Source organism: Carcharodon carcharias, chromosome 19, assembly GCF_017639515.1.
Source record: "Carcharodon carcharias isolate sCarCar2 chromosome 19, sCarCar2.pri, whole genome shotgun sequence".
Taxonomy (NCBI): domain Eukaryota; kingdom Metazoa; phylum Chordata; class Chondrichthyes; order Lamniformes; family Lamnidae; genus Carcharodon; species Carcharodon carcharias.
In genome coordinates, this window is record NC_054485.1 from 73,827,404 (window position 1) to 73,847,849 (window position 20,446).

General features: G+C 42.3%; 1 protein-coding gene across 1 annotated transcript; it reads left to right on the forward strand.

Annotated features, from left to right (window-relative positions):
- Positions 1–1,394: 1,394 nt before the first annotated feature.
- On the forward strand, positions 1,395–11,050 carry LOC121291929 (zinc finger protein 271-like). The gene is made up of 2 exons (XM_041213611.1): positions 1,395–1,438; positions 8,497–11,050. The coding sequence occupies exon 2, from the start codon at positions 8,964–8,966 to the stop codon at positions 9,981–9,983; it is 1,020 nt and encodes a 339-aa protein (XP_041069545.1). The 5' UTR covers positions 1,395–1,438; positions 8,497–8,963; the 3' UTR covers positions 9,984–11,050.
- The last annotated feature ends 9,396 nt before the right edge of the window (positions 11,051–20,446 follow it).

Below are 20,446 nucleotides of genomic sequence, written 5' to 3' on the forward strand. Positions count from 1 at the left end.
TATAATTTACAGTTCACAGGAAGGATAATGTTTCCCAAAGAAAGAAAGACTTGCATTTATATATCAACTTTCACAAACCTGGATCATCTAAAAGCATTTAGTTCTCTGTTGTTATGGACAAATTTTTTGGTAGAAAAGAGAGTCAAGAGTTATGGAGGTAGACATAAAAGTGATGTTGACACCATAACCGGATCTGTCATAATCTTATCAAATGGCAGAGCAGGCTCAAGGGGCTGAATGGCCTTCCCCTGATCCTAAAGCAGATGTTCTTAGAGAATGATGACGGCAATCATAGTTACATTATTATCTCAATAATATTGTATGGAGTTTCTGATTTGTTTTTTCATTTATGGTAGAGTTTAAAATGATGAATTTCTCTCTATCCCTCTCACCTTTATCATACTGGATGAGCAGAGAGAAAGGTGGAGGAGAGAGGAAGAGAAAGAGAGAAATAAGGGAGTTGGGTAGAAGAATGAAAGTGGAAAGATTTGAAAAGGAGGTGGAGAAGGAGAATAAATGACTTCGAAGAGTAAATGACTTCATTAAATTTAATACAACACTCAGAGGGCAGCAGCAGAGGTCACTGGAGTTTTGTGGAATAGCTGCTTTCCCAAGGTGCTGGGAGTGATTGATAACACTCACATGGCATTGAAGGTCACCAGAGGAAACTCACAGAGCTACCTGAACAGAAAGCAATTCCCCTCCTTCATGTAGTGTGTAATGTCCATCTGAGAATACTCCATGTGAACATCACTCACACTGGATCATCCCACAATGCTTTCATTGTCAGGAACTCGGACATCAGACCCATATTCGGGGAAGGAGAGTGATCAACTCATGGGCCATATACTCACACATTGAGCCGCATTTCAATTCCTAAGTCACACAGTCACTCCCCGAACTATTGAGTTACTCCCGAGCACTGGGTCAATTTCTTCTCTCCTCTCCTGTATTCCTCTCTCTGGGTATCCCTCTCTCCTGTGATTGTGCTGATCCCAGCACTACCCGTCATCGCTGCCTTGGATCTTGGATGCTGTCGGTCATCCTCTTCTGATCTGGTGTTAAACACATCCGAGGCTACACATCCCACACTGATGTTGTCAGTTTCAAAGCTTCTGAGAATGAAGAATGCTATTCTCACACGAGAAATCTCTGTCAAATGTTTACCAGGGGAACTGAGACAGCAACTGCAATAAGTGAGGTCTTATTCAGATGGGACAATGACAAGTTTAAATCCCCACCTGATCTGCTGCTCAAAGTCGCCTCCATTTCACTGGTCAGTTTCCCAAGCTTCCGGAAACTCACGTTGTTCCAGAAATATTTGGATTGGCTGTGAGAGACGTCAATCAGAGAGCCCACCCACTCTGGCCATTCTCTCCTCTTCCTCTTCCACAACTGGTTCACTTCCTGTAGGGACTGAACACCAAGTGAGGAGATGGTGAGTGAAGGGGCAGAATTTATAATAATTACATCACATAATATCCACACTAACGTTCAGGCAGTCTGACTATCCTGTGGGGAATCAGGTGTGGAAATGCCCCTTAGGCTGTGTGAGAAGAGCCAGCTGAAATAGCTGTTTACTCGGTGCTTTGTGCTGAACTGTTTGACTGGAACTGTGTGTTGGATATTGAGTGTGTTTATTGGAAGCATTTCCCTTCTGATTTACAGGCTGAGTTTTGTTGATGGGTCATTACTGAATATGAGAAGGTGAGGTGTAATTATCTGGGAGGTGCAGAGCATCTGAGGACTCTTACTGATTTCCTATTGTTCAGTTGTGTGTGTGTTGGGAGCTGGTTATTATCCTGTGGACTGTGAATGGTAGTTCTGTCTGTGTGTTCGGATCTGGATGTTTCCTTTTGTCTTTTCAAATCCTTCCGAAACCTCCCACCACCTCCTGTAACCTCTTCAGAATAGAAAAAGAAGCAAGGACTTGCATTTATATCGAGCCTTTCATGACCACCAGATGTGCCAAAGCACTTTACAGAACTAAATTTCTTTTGAAGGGTTATTACTGTTGTAATGCAGGAAATGTGACAGCCAATGTACACAGAGCAAGCTCCCACAATCAGCAATGTGATAATGACCATATAATCTATTTTGCTTTTATCTTAATGTTGTTTAGTTGTGTTGACTGAGGGATTAATGTTGATGAGGACACCAGGGATAACTTCCCCATTCTTCAAAATAGTGCCATGGGATCCTTTCGACCCACCTTCGAGAGAGCAGAAAGGGCTTTGGTTTAACATTAGATCTGAAAGACAGCACCTCTGACAGTGCAGTATTCCCTCACTATTGCACTGGAGTGTCAGCCTCATTGCTCAAGTCCTGGAATAGGACTTGGTTCCCCCACAACCTTCTGACTCAGAGGTGAGAGTGCTATCCTTTTTTTCCAGGTAATTTTGTTTTTGTTTTGGATTTCCAGCATCTGCAGTTTTTTGTTTTTATCTTTGATGCTCCTGACATATCTATTTACTGGTCTGATGATGATCATGGAATGAGGGCTGTGCCAGGCTGTGAGATTGTGGGGGAATACAATTCTGCTGCTGCTGATGGCTCACTGCACCTCATGGATACCCAGTTTTGGGATGTGTCCTTAGTCTACTTCCCTAGTGATGACTAACATGGCGAAATAGTAATTCATCAGTTGTGTTAGGAACTAGAGATAGTATAAGTTAGTTATATTTATATTCTGTGTGTTAAGAATGAAGTAGTAGAATGCAGTAGTTTAATCTCTCTAGCTGACATACTGGCAGACTGCTGTGGAAAGTAACTCTAAGAATCTTAGATGAATTGCTCTAGAGATAAAGTAACAGTGAATGTCAAGTGAGTTCTAGATCTCGAGGGAGATACCAAGTTGTTGGCTGTCTACTGGGAGAGGTAACTGCAGGAAGCAGGTCCGAAAGGAAAAAGAGAGTGGCCCAAGAAGACCTTTCAGTTAAGTCAAAGTACAAGGACAGGAATCTCCTGTTAAGAGGAACTTAAAGCAAGGAGCAGACAGGAAGGCTCTGAGCTGAAAGGGAGAAAGCTCCAAGTTGAAGCAAAATAGACTTGTGAGAAGCCAGAAGATCCAAGGAGACAGCTGAGGGTCTGTAACTCTTTGAGCAAAAAAAGAAGTGGTGTTCTGTCAGCACAGCTAAGTCTGAGAGCGCATGGAAGGAAGCTTGAATGCATGTGGTGATCCAGGAGAGAGGGATATCAGAAGGAGAGTTCAAAACCCTGGGGGTAGACCCTTGTGGAAGGCATTTGAGAAAAGGTATTGTTTTGAAGAAGATTCCAAAGCAAGTTCTTCGACAGTGGAGATTGGAAACCCTCGTGTGAAAGACAGAGTTCAGTGAAGCTGGTTGGCTTATGGTGTGACAAGCGTCTGGGGGGAGTTGATGAGAGATCTGTAGTGCCGGTTTGAGGTGGCATCTGTCACTTTGTTTCAGACTGTGGTGTCTGACCATAGGTCGCCTATTGGTTTACATGGACTATTATGATATGGCAGGTGATACATGCCAGGTGGACCAAATCCAAAAGGGAAACTTGGCCACCCTGTCACAACAGTTTTGCAATTTTTAATTATTACCAGAGGCTTATGCACTGAATTCAGAAGTAACAAGTCCGCTAACACCTTTAGAGATTTTAAAGGTAAATTAAAACATTTATTAACAAAAGAAAAAAAACAAAATAAACACACACAAGATTACAGTTATTTAGTCTTAACAGTTCCCAAAATTCTTAATTAATTAAACTACACACCCCCTTTAAGGCAACAGCTCAAAACAGATTTGAAATTTAAATAAGCAATCCAGCAAAGTTACCACAGCACCCACTCGACAATGGAATCCCAAAGGCTTTCAACACAACTTTAGTTACTGGACACAGCAGACTTCTGCAAAAGAAGCTAGAGGCTGTTTCCCACGTCTGTTTCACACGGCATACCTTTTGGTCTTACATGGCCACACACACATAGCCTTCCATCCCTCTTTACATGTTTTCTCCATCTTTAATCTGTAAATTCCATTGTTCTACAGGTGTTTGGAAATGTACTTTCTCCATAATATAAAAATCTTTCATGTTGTCAATATGGTCAGTACTGTTGGGAAAACTCAATGTAATAACCTTGCCCTATTCATCTTGCCAATCATAAAATCGTATCATATCTTCTTCGAAAGTCCAACAGCCTTTCCCCTTGTCTAAAAATACAAATTTTATTCACACCTTATATGCTGCCCTCATCCATGTTTACTCATTAGCATTTCAAATACCCTTCTTACACCTAACTCCTTTTGATAAGAAACAGAAATACCTGGAAAAAGTCAGCAGGTCTGACAGCATCGGCGGAGGAGAGCACAGTTGATGTTTCGAGAAACGTCAACTGTGCTCTCCTCCGCCAATGCTGCCAGACCTGCTGACTTTTTCCAGGTATTTCTGTTTCTATTTTTGTTTTGGATTTCCAGCATCCGCAGTTTTTTGCTTTTATCCTTTTGATAAGTTCAAGTTTGCAGTCTATCTGACTCTAATTCAATTAAATCATCTACGCACATAGAACCATCCACATTCACAACCATAAACCTACTTTACAATAATCCACAATAATATAATGAAAAATATGATAGCTTCATAACAGGACAATGTACTCACTGTGATCATGACAGCATAAGATAGCTTTTGTAGCTTGTGCTACCCTTACAATCTGAATATAAGGTATAGGTATGGGTAAAAGAGTATTGTAATATGGTTCATCTTTTCTTGTTGAATAAATGTTTTATTCTTTTGTTAAAAGTTCATCAGCTGACTCCCGTGACTCTGTTCAGTAGCCGCCCTCCACGTTTCTAAATAAAAAATAAAAGTTAGGATCTATCAAGCCGGTTTCCACCCTGGAATCTGGCTGAGCCAGTAGTAATATCAACTGTGATCATAACAGTTAGGAGTGGTAAATTTCCTTGCACTTGTTTGAGCTTGTGAGAAGAGATGTTATTTTAAAAAATATTTTTGGGGAATATTGTGTTATTCTGGAAAGAAGGTTGTGTGTGTGTGTGAGAGAGAGAGATTTAATTAAGCTGGGCAAGAGATAGATAGGAGTCAGGTTGTCTGGGGGTTTGAAACATGAAAAGGATAGAGGTGTTAAGTTTGAGGTACAAGTAAATAGGTTAGATCTAAGATTTGCATTTTTAGATAAGTTGAGAGTTTGTTTTGTTATGACATGGCAGGTGATATCCAGCTAATTGGATATCAGCATCTTTCCTCTGCCTTTTACATTTTTCCTCTTCCGGTTACAACATGTGAGTTTATGATCTCATTACTACACAATCTGGAAACAATCCAGGCTGTTCTTCCTGCAACACATCTGTTGAAAACTCCTCCACAGGCTGCTTGACTACAGTAGGTACCACCAACATCTGTGACCCAGCTATATCATTACCTAAAATAAATTGAAGCCCTGCAATGGGCATTTTTTCCACTACTCCAACAATCAGTTCACCTGTTTTTCACTTACTCTTTAAATTAACCTCCCCATGAGTTTAGATCCATCATAATCATCAGCGATCTCTGCTGCTTGTCTTATCATTTTAACACTCCACATGAGTTCTCTCTACCGAAGGAATTGAATCTTTAAATTCTTCCAAAAGAATTACTTCTCCAAGAGCTGCATATGTTGTCTCTACCTTTAATGCCCACGTACAACTGTCAAAATTACTTTGTTTTACTCTCTCAAACTCAATATAAGTCTGACCAGGCTGTTTCCTTATATCTGTAAATTTCTGCCTGTATGCCTCAGGAACCAATTCATATGCACTCAAAATAACCTTTTTTATCGTTTCATAATCCGGTGACATCTCTTCTGACAGTGATGCTTATACCTCACGAGCTCTACCTACCGACCTACCTGTAACCGGATTTCTTGTGGACATTTCATCTGTTTAGTTATCTTCTCAAATGAAATAAAGAACGCCAATATATCCCTTTCCTCAAACTTCAGAAGTACCTGCACAAATTTAAACATCCCCATTGGGTTTTAGATTGGAAGTGGTCATTTCATCCTCAGAACCTCCCTCCGCCTCTGAGATCTCTTTTTTAACTTCCAGTTTTTTAAGCTGATATCCCCTTTCTCTTTCCTTCATCGCTAATTTCTCCCTCTGAGGATCAAGTTTTCTCATTTTCGTTTCCCTTTGAAACGCTCTCTCTTTTTCCTGTTTCTTTTCTTTGCCCTCCAACTCAAATTTTTTCAGTTCCTTTTCATGTTCAAGCTGCTTCATTTACAATTGGATCTTAACTAATTCAACTGACTCTCCCCCTAAAGAACCTGGTCTCTCTAGTATCCCTTCCAATTTCAAATGCTGTGCCAATACTTCAATTATGTCTGCTTTCTTTGTGTCTACAGTTAACCTCAACTGCAACTTATCTGCCAATTCTGTTAATTTAACCTTAGTTAATTTTTGTAAACCAATCAGAAATATATTCCACTCCCAGAAAAGTCTTAGCTATTGATAAAGCCATATTTGCAATCTTAACACTTTAAATTCTCTCACACTAACTCCTGAGTTCAATGTGCTTCTCATACTCATTGCCTTAAGATTCATCAACTCCAAGCCAATCAAGGAATTTTCAAAAATCCTGCAAAGAGCCCCCAGTTTTGTTATGACATGGCAGGTGATATGTGCCAGACAGATCAAGTCTACAAGGGAAACTAGGCCATGCTGTCACAATGGTTTTGTAATTTGTATTTATTATGAGAAGGCTTATGCACTGAATTCAGGAGTAACAAGCCCTCTAACACCTTCAGAGACTTTTTAAAAGTAAATTAAAACATTTATTAACAAAAGAAAACAAAACAAAACAATAAACACACAAGATTACAGTTACACGGTTATTTAGTCTTAACAGTTCCCAAAATTAAAAATTAAACAGGCTCCCAACTACACGCCCCGTTTAAGGCAACTGCCCAAAAATAGATTTTAAATTTAAATAAGCAACCCAGCAAGGTAACCACAGCACCCACTCAACAGTGGAATTCCAAAGGCTTTTCATACATGTTTAATTACAGGACACAGCAGACATCTGCAAAAAGTGGCTAGAGGCTTTTCTCCAAGGCTGCTTTACAAGGTGTACCTTTCAAGATGTTACACGGCCACCCCCTACATAGCCTTCCATCCTTCTTTAAATGCATTTCTTCATCTTTAATCTGTAAAATACATTGTTCTACATGTCTTTGGAAATTTACTTTTTCCCATAATATAAAAATCTTTCATGTTGTCAATATGGCCAGTACTTCTGGGAAAAATCAATGTAATAACCTTGCCATCTTTCATTGTGCCAGTCGTAAAACCTTATCATGTCACCTTTGAAATTCCAACAACTCTCCCCCTTATCTAAAAATGCAAATTTCATACACACCCTACATGCTGCCCTCATCCATTAGCATTTCAATTGCCTTTTACACCCAACTAATTTTGATAAGTTCAACCCTGCAGTCTGTCTAATCAGTCACACAGACAACATAAGCCCACAATAGTATAATGAAAAATATGATAGCTTCATGGCAGTTTGAATATCAAAGGGGAGTCAGAGAAGCAAAGAAGCATGTTTGCATCTTACAGGAGTTCCATAGGTAATAGTAGTGGCAAAATTATATTTTATTGGCTCAAAAACAAAGACAAGTTAGAGACATAAAATATTGTATATTTGGAAGGATTTGAGTTTCAAAGAGGTGTGAGAACAATGGAACTGGAGATGAAAGGGGAAGAAAAGTATCTTAGAGTAATTGAGGAGAGTTTAGCTAGAGATAGCTGGAGCTGAACTGGGAGCAGTCATCTCTGGGTTGGGAGGAGTTGCAGTTTGAATCAAACACCAAGTCAAGCCAGAAAAATCTTGGGCTGCAACAAGCAGTTTTATTCTGAAGTGGATTCCACCGCAGAGTGGATGAGGGTAGAGGTCATGTGGTATGCTTTTATTGAAGCTACAGCATTTCGCCTTGTGTAGTATTGCTGAATTTCTTTTATAGTTAATACCTCTCATGGTGTGTTGCCTGGAGGTATTTACTTGTGGTCTGACCAAGTAGAGAGTCTTTTTGGGGAATCTTTTGTAAGACTAATCTTAATTGTGTAACAGTAATCTTGTGTGCTTAAGTTTTCTTTTATTTTTGTTAATAAAACTTTTACTTTCAATTTTTAAAATCCCAAAAGTATTACTGGAAATCCTACTGCTGAGATCAGTACACCTTATTCTCATTTGTGGAATATTAAAAATAAAGCTACGGCTCATAAGCCAAGTTTCCCTCTGGAATTTGGTTTGCACAACAATTAACACCGGCTGTGGTCATAAAAGAGCTGAAGCCATGATACTCCATGAAGTTAATATTGAGGACTTTCCCACCTTCCAATGAGATGGGTCATACTCAGGGATGTGATGAAGGAGTCTGGGATGTTTCTAGATTGATATGATTCAGTGAGTATCACTGCAGTTGACCAGAAGGAATTGAAGGAAATCATGTTTCCTTTTCCTGTTTTACAGAAGGACACCATACTACACCAGAGAATACAGAGAGGATAGACACTGCAGACAGATCCTGACCGTCATCCAAGGAACAACTGCACAACTGTGGGAAGATATCCAGTCCCTTCACAGCATTGCTCAACACAGAGCAGATTGGGCAGTGAAACCATCATTTGGAAATCGGTCAGGTCAGGGGAGCTTTGACATATCATCAAATCTGAAACTGGTCAGTGGTGTGGAACCTTCCATCAGAACCAACCTTTCTGAAGGTTCGGCTGTGGGCAATCAGTCAGGGTGAGGCTGGGAAGAAGTGTGAGTGGCTCCAAGTGTGGTGAGAGTTTCAATCATTCATCGAGCCTCATGAACCACTGACTATTTCCTACAGGTGAGAGGCTGTTCAAGTGTGAGGTGTGTGAGAAGGACTTCACAGGTTCAAAAAAGGGAAGATGCAACTGTTGGACCACCTGTAACACTAGGAAAGCTACATGGAAGTGAAACCATTCAAGTGTGAGGTGTGTGACCGAGCCTTCACACGGCCATCGACACTCGTGCAACATCGACGTATTCACACTGGGGAGAGGCCGTTCAAGTGTGAGGTTTGTAACAAGTGCTTTGCACAATCTTCTGGCCTGGTGATTCACAGGCGCATTCACACAGGGGAGAAACCATACACATGTGAAGTGTGCGGAAAATCATTCACACAGTCATCGATCCTTCGTGTACACCAACACATTCACACAGGGGAGAAACCGTTCCCATGCAAGTTTTGCCACAAATCTTTCTCAAAGTCATCGCAACTCCTCATGCACCAACACATTCACACAGGGGAGAAACCATTCATCTGTGAAGTGTGTGACAAATCATTCTCACGGTATTCGTCGCTCCGCATGCACAAACGCATACATACTGGAGAGAATCCATTTACGTGTGAGGTGTGTGTCAAATCATTCTCAAACGCATCGTCCCTCCGTGTACACCAACGCATTCACACTGGCAAGAATCTGTTCATATGCGAGGTGTGTGAGAAATCATTGTCAACCTCATCATCCCTCCGTAGACACCAGTGCACTCACACAGGTAAGAAGCTGTTCACATGCAAGGTGTGTGACAAATCATTCTCACGGTCATCGACACTCTGCGAACACCAACGTATTCACACAGGGGAGAAACCATTCACATGCGAGGTGTGTGGCAAAGCCTTTACACAGTTATCGCACCTCCTGGTCCATCAGACAATCCACACAGGGGAGAAACCTTTCAGTTGTGAGGTTTGTGATAAAGCTTTTGCAACATCTACGAGGCTCCTGATGCACCAGGGCATCCATACAGGGGAGAAACCCTTCAGGTGTGAGGTTTGTGAGATGGCTTTCACCCAATCCTCTGATCTCCTCAGGCACCAGAGGATTCACACAGGGGAGAAATGCTTCATGTGTGAGGTGTGCGACAAATCATTCTCACGGTCATGGAACCTCCTGCTCCATCAGAGGATCCATACAGGGGACTAAACCTACAAGTGTGAGGTTTGCAATAAATCTTTCATGACATCTTTATCCTGGGACAGCAGATGATTTGCACAGGGGAGAAATCCGTCTGTGAAGTGTGTGACAAATCATTCTCACGGTATTCGTCGCTCGGCATGCACCAACGCATACACACTGGAGAGAATCCATTTACGTGTGAGGTGTGTGTCAAATCATTCTCAAACGCATCATCTGTGAGACAGACTTCATCCAATCTTTCGATCTCCTAAATCACCAGCAGATCCACAGCGGATGGCTGAAGATTTTCCAGATTGGTCATGAGCTGCACCTGGAATTCCTCTCTTTGGTCAGGCTGTTTTAGGGTTGAGATATTGATCTTCTTCCCCTTGGACTTTTGGGGCTTGTGATGTCTTGGTGCTGGGTGGATGTTCATCACCAATCGAACAAGTCGACAATCTATCCAGCAGGCATCAGGCCCCCACATGGATCGAGTGATAAAGACATCACTCAGAACTTTGACTTGGCTTTAGACCTTCCAGAGGAACCTCTGACATGGTCTTTGTTTCCACAGAAATTTGAGAAAAATATGAAGAACACCAGGGACTCTTCATTACATTTGTCGACATGGTCAAAGCATTTGACTCAGTAAATCGCGAGGCTCTGGATTGTTCTCCAATGATTTGGATGTCCAAGAAACTTCATCACAATCCTGCAATTGCTTCATGATGATATGACTGCAACTGTCTTGAGTGGGAGATCTGAAACAGAAGCCTTGGAAATCCAGACTGGTGTCAAGCAAGGCTGTATGATATCGCCCATTCTATTTACAATCTATCTTATAGTGATTATTCACCTTATCAAAGATCAACTGCCCTCTGGTGTCAGTATTAAATACCATCTAGATGGGAAACTCATTTACCTCGGTTGCCTCCATGCCAAAGCTAAACTGACCACCATAGATACACATGGTCTACAATTTACAGATGACTGCAGTGTCGTTGCCCACTCTGCAACAGATTTACAAACCACTCTCGATCTCTTCAATTCTGAACAGAAAGAACTCAAATAAAAACATTAATTGCTGGAAAAATCAGCAGAATCTGTGGAGAGAGAAAAACACAGTTAACGTTTCAAGTCCAATATGACAATTATTCAGAACTTCTTCAGAAACTTCTGAGATGAGAGCGCTAACACAGCTGACAATAACTTATAACAAAAACAGAATTACCTGGAAAAACTCAGCAGGTCTGGCAGCATCGGCGGAGAAGAAAAGAGTTGACGTTTCGAGTCCTCATGACCCTTCGACAGAACTAGGTGAATCCCAGGAAGGGTTGAAATATAAGCTGGTTTAAGGTGGTGGTGGTGGTTGGGGGGGGTTTGGGGGGGGGGTGTTTGATGGGGGGAGAGAAGTGGAGGGGGATGGTGTGGTTGTAGGCAAAAGCAGTGATAGAAGCAGATCATCAAAAGATGTGTGAACAAGGCAAAAGAGAGATACGGAAATCTTGTCGCAGAGACGAACAGAACTTCTTCAAGGAAGTAGGCATTTCTTGAAGAGCAGTGGCAGTTCTTCTCCACCGATGCTGCCAGACCTGCTGGGTTTTTCCAGGTAATTCTGTTTTTGTTTTGGATTTCCAGCATCCGCAGTTTTTTGTTTTTATCTCTGACAATAACTTACAATACTTCTGTTGTACTAAATTCAGTTTGTAAAGGGTTAAGTCCCAAGGCTGTGGACAGAATGCTTTTCCCCTTGTAAACTGGCAGCCTGAAAGTTTGATTCGATTTAAAGTGGTAACTAGTTAGAGCTGCAGGTGTCAATGTTGTCTTTGTGTCTGGGTTCCTGAAGCTGTGAAAGGTGGTAAAGTCCCTGGTGTCAGCTGGAATGGACATCTTAAGGGATTGTCTTCAATCAGTACTGCTGATTAACCACTCTGCTTTCATTCACTCATGAAAGTTCTATTGTTTAGGCACAGTTCTAATAGTCTGTCAGGAATAAAACTTAAGGAATAACCCACTCTTCCCAGGAACGCTCAGTGTTAGTGTTAGTGAGGCCTCTCCCCTCCCTATCTCTGTAATCTCTTCCGCCCCTCAGTCCTGCACTGGAGTGTCAGCCATGACTTTTTGTGCTCAAGTCCTGGGGTAGGACTTGAAGCCACAACCCTCTGACTCAGAGAACAAGATTGTGGGTTCAAGTCCAACTCCAGATGGATCATTCCATGAACATGGATTAAAGTTGTTGTCAGGGCCACACGAATAATTCCTCAGACTCAGGGCTCCCTGTACAAACCCCATCCAACGTTTATTAAAACACAAACATGTTGTAAAACGAGTGAAGAAATTATCCTGCAGATGTTTACCCACTGCATTTATCATGAAGCCAATCAGATCACAATGTACCAACCTTAAATAAAACTGTTTCAATTGGTCACACACAATTCTTTCAAATGTTTGCTTTTGTAAAACCCTTTGGCAAATATGTAACAGCCACAAGGACACAGATTGTGGCCAAGAGTTTATACTAGTTTGAGATGGTTTTATCTGCTTCCTTTTTTCCTTTTAGATAGAGTTTACAATTTTGAACTTTCTCTGTATCCCTCTCATCTTTATAAAACTGGATGAGGAGAGAGAGGAAGAGGAGGAAAGATGGGAGGAGAGAGAATGAGAATGAAAGTGGAGAATTAGGAAGAGGACAGCGTCAAAAAGGAGGAGTGAAGAGGAAGAGGAGAAGGAGGAGAGTAAATTACTCCATAGAGTAAATGCCTTCATTAAATTTAATACAACACTCAGAGCACAGCAGCAGAGGTCACTGGAGTTTTATGGAATAGCTGTTTCCCCAAGGTGCTGGGAGTGATTGATAACACTCACATGGCATTGAAGGTCACACGAGGAGACTCATAGAGCTACCTGAACAGAAAGCAATTTCCCTCCTTCGTGTAGTGTGTAATGTCCATCTGAGAATACTCCATGTGAATGTCACTCAGACTGGATCATCCCACAATGCTTTCATTGTCAGGAACCCGGACATCAGACCTATATTCGGGGAAGTGGAGTGACCTGATGGCTGATTAGGGACAAGGTCCATCCCTTTCTTTTGTGGCTGACGCCACCATTTCATGCACCACACACTGAGGAGGAGGTGTTGTTTATTGACACCCATGTCTCTCTGAGGCAGTTCACAGAGAGAAGCTAGTGGGATGTTGAAGAACTGTTTCAGGTACTGGCTACACCAGGGGGTGGATTGCAGTATTCCCCAGAGAGAGAGAATGGTCACAATCATCCTCGCGTACTGCACACTGAACAATATCACTCAAACAAGGTCTAGACTGGGACAGCTCAGGAGATGAACCAGGAGAGGTGAATGGACTGGGACGTCCCAGGAGAGGTGAACGGACTGGGATCTCCCGGGAGAGCAACTGACAAGGTGAATATTATGACTCCAAAACTGGAGCTGAGGGGAGCTGAACCTTCACTGGAGGCAATCCCTGGACGGGTCAGGCCTGTCAGATATCACCTCAAGGGGCATCTACTCACACAATGAGCCCCATCTACTTTGCGAATCACTGAGTCACCCACAGAGTATTGGGGTAATTACCACTATCCCTCTCTCCTGTGCCCCTCCCTCCTGTGCTCCTCTCCCATATGCCTGCACTGACTCTCTCTCTCTCTCACCTGTATCCCTCCCTCCTGTGCCCTTTTCACGTGTGTCCCTCTCTCCTGTACATGTGCTGATCCCACCACTGCACGTCATCACTGCCTTGGATGCTGTGGGTCTTCCTCTTCCGATCTGCTGTCAAACACATCCGAGGCTACACATCCCACACTGATGTTGTCTGTTTGAAAGCCTCCCAGGATGAAGAATGTTATTCCCACACTAGAAATCTCTGTCAAACATTTACCAGGGGGATGGAACTGAGACAGCAGCTGCAATAGTGAGGTTTTATTCAGATGAGACAATGACAAGTTTAAATCCTCACCTGATCTGCTGCTTAAAGTTGCCTCCGTTTCACCGGTCAGTTTCCCAAGCTTCGGGAAACTCATGTTACTCCAGAAATATTTGGATTGGCTGTGAGAGGTGTCAATCAGAGAGCCCACCCACTCTGCCCATTCTCCTCCCTTCCTCTTCCACAGTTGGTTCACTTCCTGTAGGGACTGAAAACCAAGTGAGGAGATGGTGAGTGAAGGAAGAGAATTTATAATAATTACATCACATAATATCCACACTAATGTTCAGGCAGTCTGACTATCCTGTGGGGAATCAGGTGTGGAAATGCCCCTTATGCTGCGAGTAGTAATTATAGCTTTGAGAAATGTAGGACTGTAGCCTTAAGAATATTCCTGTGTTGTAAGATCACATGATCTGTGTAAGCCAATGAGTTAGCAGTGCTGGGAACCTCAGGAGAGAGTTCTTATTTCGTTATGGAGTTTGATGTACATGTATAGTTGCTGCTGCCGTCTTGTAAATAAAGTTAAATGTTTCCACCAAGAAAAGCTGTCTGAAGATCAACTCTATAGCAAACTGGCAATGAGGATAAATCAGATCCGTTGAAGTACCTTGCCCAGTGATTGTGAATATATAAGTTCATTAAAAAGAAAGGAAGTTATACTCACCCGAGATGCCACAGTTTGGCAGAATTGATCCCTTTGAATCAGCCACAGATGACTATTCTTAATATATAGAATGTCTTGTGTTCTTCTTTCAAGCCAACAAAATCACAGGTTAAAAAAAAGAGGAGAGCGATTCTCACGAGTATTTGTGGGAGCACTAGTTTAATCTGAAAATTGACAGCCCTGGTGCCCCAGATTTGAAGACTTTCAGTGAATTAGTGGACCTCGTTAAGGGATATTTTCAACCCAAGCCCTCAGTCACAATGTAGAGGTTCAAATTCAATTCATGGAATAGAGTCCCGGGGAGACCATCGATACCTGAGTAGCGAAATTAAAACAACTAACAGAATATTGTTATTTTGGTGAAACCCTGAATGAAATGCTCAGGGATCGTTTGGTATGTGACGTGCAGGAAGATGCTATTCAGCGAAGATTACTGACTGAAGTGAATCTTGAATTTAAGAAAGCTTTCGAAATAGTGCTTGTGACGGAAAGCACTGTAAGGGATTCAGAGGCAATTCAAGGGGCACAAAATGGTGCTATTCTCCTAGTTGGGTGGGAACAGTCGGTCAAAAGTGACACGAAAAGCCAGGACTCCACCACAAAGCTAACCAGAAATTGAGAAGAAAGAGCTTAGCAGCAAAGTCGAAAACTAATTTTTAGCGACGTAGAAACTATCATATTCCTAACGGTTGGCAATTTTAAAAAAGTGTTATTTTTGTCACAGAAGTGGAAACATATTTAAACATTGCAAAGCAATGTTTAAACAGGCTTCCAGACAACAATTGGAGTCCGATGAAGTATATGGTATAGAAGAGCCAGAAAAAACCAATTTTGACATTTATTCATTGTTCAACATGAAAGGTGGGAAGACAGAGCCAATTATTGTCACAGTGCCAGTGAATGGTAAACCTTTAAAAATGGAAGTAGACGCAGGTGCTTCTACCACTGTAATAGGAGAACATGCTTTCAGATATTTTAATAAAGGTAAGCAACAATTAAAGTTGGAACAAATATCTGCCAAGTTGAAAATGTACACAGGCAAAGAAATCCAGGTAAAATGTATCATCAAGGTAACTGTTCATTATAGACACCAATCGGCACAACTACCCATGATGGTATTAGAAGGTAGAGGACCAAGTCTTCTCAGTCAAGATGGTTGAGGGGAATTAACCTTGATTGGCCAGTGAGATTTCAAAAGGAAGCTGGAAGGGTTCGTGAGTTGAAAAAGGTACAAGGCAAGGTACTTCAGAAAGAGCCTGGAGAGTCCGAGGACCATGACTGGATGAAAAAAGGAGTGCGTAAGCATTCAGCAACCTGAAGAAATGAAGACTGTCTTAACAACATGAAAGAATAGCAGAAGAAACCCAAGGAGTCTTCTGAATGACAGAATTTAAGATGAAGTGAGTGAGCTTCGCAAAGAAAAGGAAAACCTGTTGAAAGACCTTCACACACGACAAGGATCCCTCACGTCAATGTTTGTACCTCTGGAACGTTACGAAGAGAGACAGGAAGAATGTTAACATCTCTGAACAAACTGAAGAACCAGTTGTCAGAAAAGATGCAGCAATGTTCAATGTTCCAGGAGGAAGTCAACAGATACAAGAAGGAAACAGAAGAGTTGAAAAGTCAGCTGAATGAAGCTAAAGAGGCTTTGAAAGTAAAAGTCGTAGAACTTTCCAAGATGCGAGCAGATAATGACGTCATGGGTAACTCAACTACTGAACTAAGACAGGTTGAGATTGCATCTGAGAGAAGTCTGGCCGACAGTGAAGTCAAAGAGAAGGCCGTGACTAAATTCTGTGGTAGAAAGAAGGAGACACATAGAAAGAGGATGCAGAATTACTGATGAGGCGCCATCTTCGGACAATACCAAGGCTGATACTTGCCAATTTGGAGGGCAAGGTGGAGAAATGTCAAGGCAACCAAAAAGCTACTCATGATTGCATGGTCATGAACGACAGTTTATTGTTGGAGAAGCAGTGTATGTAAGGAATTTTGGTGGGGGATCTAAGTGGTTACCCGGTAAAGTAAGCACTGTGACCGGACCATTGTCATACCACCTGGAAGTGGAGGGCTGGATCACCTGTAAGCATGTGGATCATTTAAGAAAAGTAGAGATACCCCAACAAAATGAAGTCCCACCTGTAACCATTGCTGAACCAGTGGTTCCTATTGAAGATGCTCAACCAAGGACAGACATGCCCGATGTCTCTTCAGAATGGAAGACACTGAACTGCGTATGCCTACTGAGGTACCTGATGTTAATGCGATTTCAGAGAATGTGTTTCCTACAGAAGAATCTGAAGTCGTGGAGCTGCGACATTCCACATGGATCAGGAAGCCACCTGAAAGACTGAACTTGTAATTTCATGATCTGTGTAAACATTGTAATGCCATGAGATAAATATCCTCATAAATACAAAATATACAGAAAAGTTAAACAGGAGGAATGTAGTAGTTATAGTTCTGAGAAATGTAGGACTATAGCTTTAAGAATAATCCTGTGTTGTAAGATCACATGATCTGTGTGTAAACCAATGTGTTAGCAGCTCTCTACAAGAGAGTTCTTTAGTTCTGGAGTTTGATGCACGTGTGTAGTTGCTGCTGCTGTCTTGTAAATATAGTTAAATGTTTCCACCTACAGAAGTCTGAAAATTAACTCTACAACACTGTTTGAGAAAATCCAACTGAGAGAGCTGTTTACTCAGTGCTTTGTGCTGAACTGTTTGCCTGGAGCTGTGTGTTGGATATTGAGTGTGTTTATTGGAAGCATTTCCCTTCTGATTTACAGGCTGAGTTTTGTTGATGGGTCATTACTGAATATGAGAAGGTGAGGTGTAATTATCTGGGGGTTGCAGTGTCTGGGGATTCTTACTGATTTCCTATTGTTGAGTTCTGTGTGTGTTGAGAGTTATTTTTTGTACTGTGTGGATTGAAATTTATACAGTCCCTCTGACGGGATATTGCCCAGTCGGACCGGCAGTGCTGAGGAGGAGTTGCCTCTTTGGAAGCATTTTTAAAGATTTTTTGAAGGCCTCGGCCTTTCCCAAAAACCTGGGCTTGGATTTGATAGTTGTGCCCAGTGCTGTGGCTGATAGCTGAATTTGAGATGTGCAGTCTGAGCGAGTGCAGTGTATCTAATTTCCCAGGATAAACCAGAACCCTTCAATCAGCTACACTGAAGCAATATTTTCCTTAGCATCTAGCACTTCCTGCCCAATGAAGATTCAAAATCTTCATTGAATTACCATAGCAGACTGGTGCTCTCTGTGGAACAGTCTCTAACTGAGGAATCAGCCCCTTCAATAAAGGAGGAGAGGGAGTTGGAGGAAATCATGTTTCCTTTTCCTGTTTTACAGAAGGATTGCACCGTACTACACCAGAGAATACAGAGAGGAGAGACACCGCAGATAGATCCTGACCATCATCCAAGGAACAACTGCACAACTGTGGGAATCACAGTCCCTTCACAGCATTGCTCAACACAGAGAAGGTTGGGCATTGAAACCTTCATCTGGAAATCAGCCAGGTCAGGGGAGCTTTGACATATCATCAGATCTGAAACTGGTCAATGGTGTGGAACCTTCCATCAGAACCAACCTTTCTGAAGGTTCGGCTGTGGGTGATCAGTCAGGGTGAGGCTGGGAAGAATTGTGAGTGGCTCCAAGTGTGGTGAGAGCTTCAAACATTCATCGAGCCTCATGAACCACTGACTCCTTCCTACCAGTGAATAGTCATTCAAGTGTGTGGAAGGCTCCACGCAGATAAGATCTCCTAACAGATAAGGTGCATCTGTTGTCCGGTCTGTAATACTAAAGAAGCTACATGGAAGAGTAACTATTCAAGTGTGAGGTGTGTGACAAATCATTCTCACACACATCTTACTTCCATGTACACCAACACATTCACACAGGGAAGAAACCGTTCACATGTGAGGTCATAGAGTCATTGAGTTTTACAGCACAGAAACAGGCCCTTTAGCCTATCATATCCATGCTGGCCCTCAAGCACCTGTCTATTCTAATTCCGTTTTCCAGCACTTGGTCCGTAGCCCTGTATGCTATGGCGTTTCAAGTGCTCATCTAAATACTTCTTAAATGTTGTGAGGGTTCTTGTCTCTGCCACCCCCTCAGGCAGTGTATTCCAGATTCTAACCACCCTCTGGGTGAAAAAAATTTTCCTCAAATCCCCTCCAAATCTCCTGCCCCTTACTTTAAATCTATCCCCCCTGGTTAGTGACACCACTGCTAAGGGGAAAAGTTTCTTTCTATCTATCCTATCTATGCCCTCTATAATTTTGTGTACCTCTATCAGGTTACCCCCCTCAGCCTTCTCTGCTCTAAGGAAAATAATCCTAGCCTATACAGTCTCTCTTCATAGCTGAAATGCTCCAGTCCAGGCAACATCCCGGTGAATCTCCTCTGCACCCTCTCCAGTTCAATCACATCCTTCCTATAGTGTGCAATCAGAACTGCACACAGTACTCCAGATGTGGCCGAACACAGCTCCTTCATAACCTCCCTGCTTTTGTATTCAATGCCTCAACTAATAAAGGCAAGTATCCGATATGCCTCCTTAACCACCTTATCCTCCTGTTGCCTTCAAGGATCTTTGCACACCAAGGCCCCTCTGATCCTCTGTACTTTCTAGGGTCCTATCATTCATTGTGTATTCCTGTGCCTTGTTTGTCCTCCCAAAATGCATCACCTCACACTTCTCAGGATTAAATTTCATTTTCCACTGTCCTACCCATCTGACCAGCCTGTCTATTTCGTCCTGCAGTCTAAAGCTTTCTATCTTACTATTTACCACACCACCAATTTTTGTGTCATCTGGGAACTTACCGATCATGCCTCCCACTTTCTTGTCTAGATCATTAATGTACACTACAAACAGCAAGGGTCCCAGCACCAAACCCTGCGGTATGCCACTGGACACAGTCTTCGAGTCACAAAAATAACCTTCGACCATCACCCTCTTCTTCCTGCCACTAAGCTAATTTTGGATCCAATTTGCCAAATTGCCCTGGATCTCATGGGCTCTTACCTTCTCAATTAGTCTCCCATGAAAGACCTTGTCAAAAATCTTACTGAAGTCTTACCTCAACTGCACTACCCTCATCTACACAACTAGTCACCTCCTCGAAAAATTCAATCAAATTTGTAAGACATGATCTGCCCCTGACAAAGCCACGCTGACTATCCTTGATTAATCCTTGCCTCTCCAAGTGGAGATTAATTGCGTCCCTGAGAATTTTTTAAAAAATTTTCCTACCACTGATATTAGAGGTGTGTGACAAATCATTTGCACAGTCATTGTACCTTCGCAGACATCAACGCATTCACATTGGGGAGAAGCAATTCAAATGTGAGGTGTGTAACAAGGGCTTTGCAGAATTCAATTCACATGTGAGGTGTGCAACAAATCATTCTCAGTGTAATCAAACCTCTGTGCACACCAACGCATTCACACAGGGGAGAAACCATTCCATTGTGAGGTGTGTAACAGAGGCTTTTCAGAATTACCGAGCCTCGTGAATCACTGGCACATTCGCATGGGAGAAACTGTTCACACGTGAGGTGTATAACAGCGGCTTTGCACAATCATTGGCTCTGCTGGGTCACTCACATTCACACTGGTGACCAGCCATTCGTCTGTGAGATGTGAAACAGATCATTTGCAAGGTCATCAACTCTCCGCGCACACCAACGCATTCACACAGGAGAAACCATTCACGTGCGATGTGTGTGACAAATGCTTCTCCAGGTCATCACAACTTCTCCATCAGAAGATTCACACAGGAGAAAACCCATTCAAGCATGAGGTGTGTGACAAGGCTTTCACACTCTCATTGACACTTGGAAATCACCGATGCATTAACA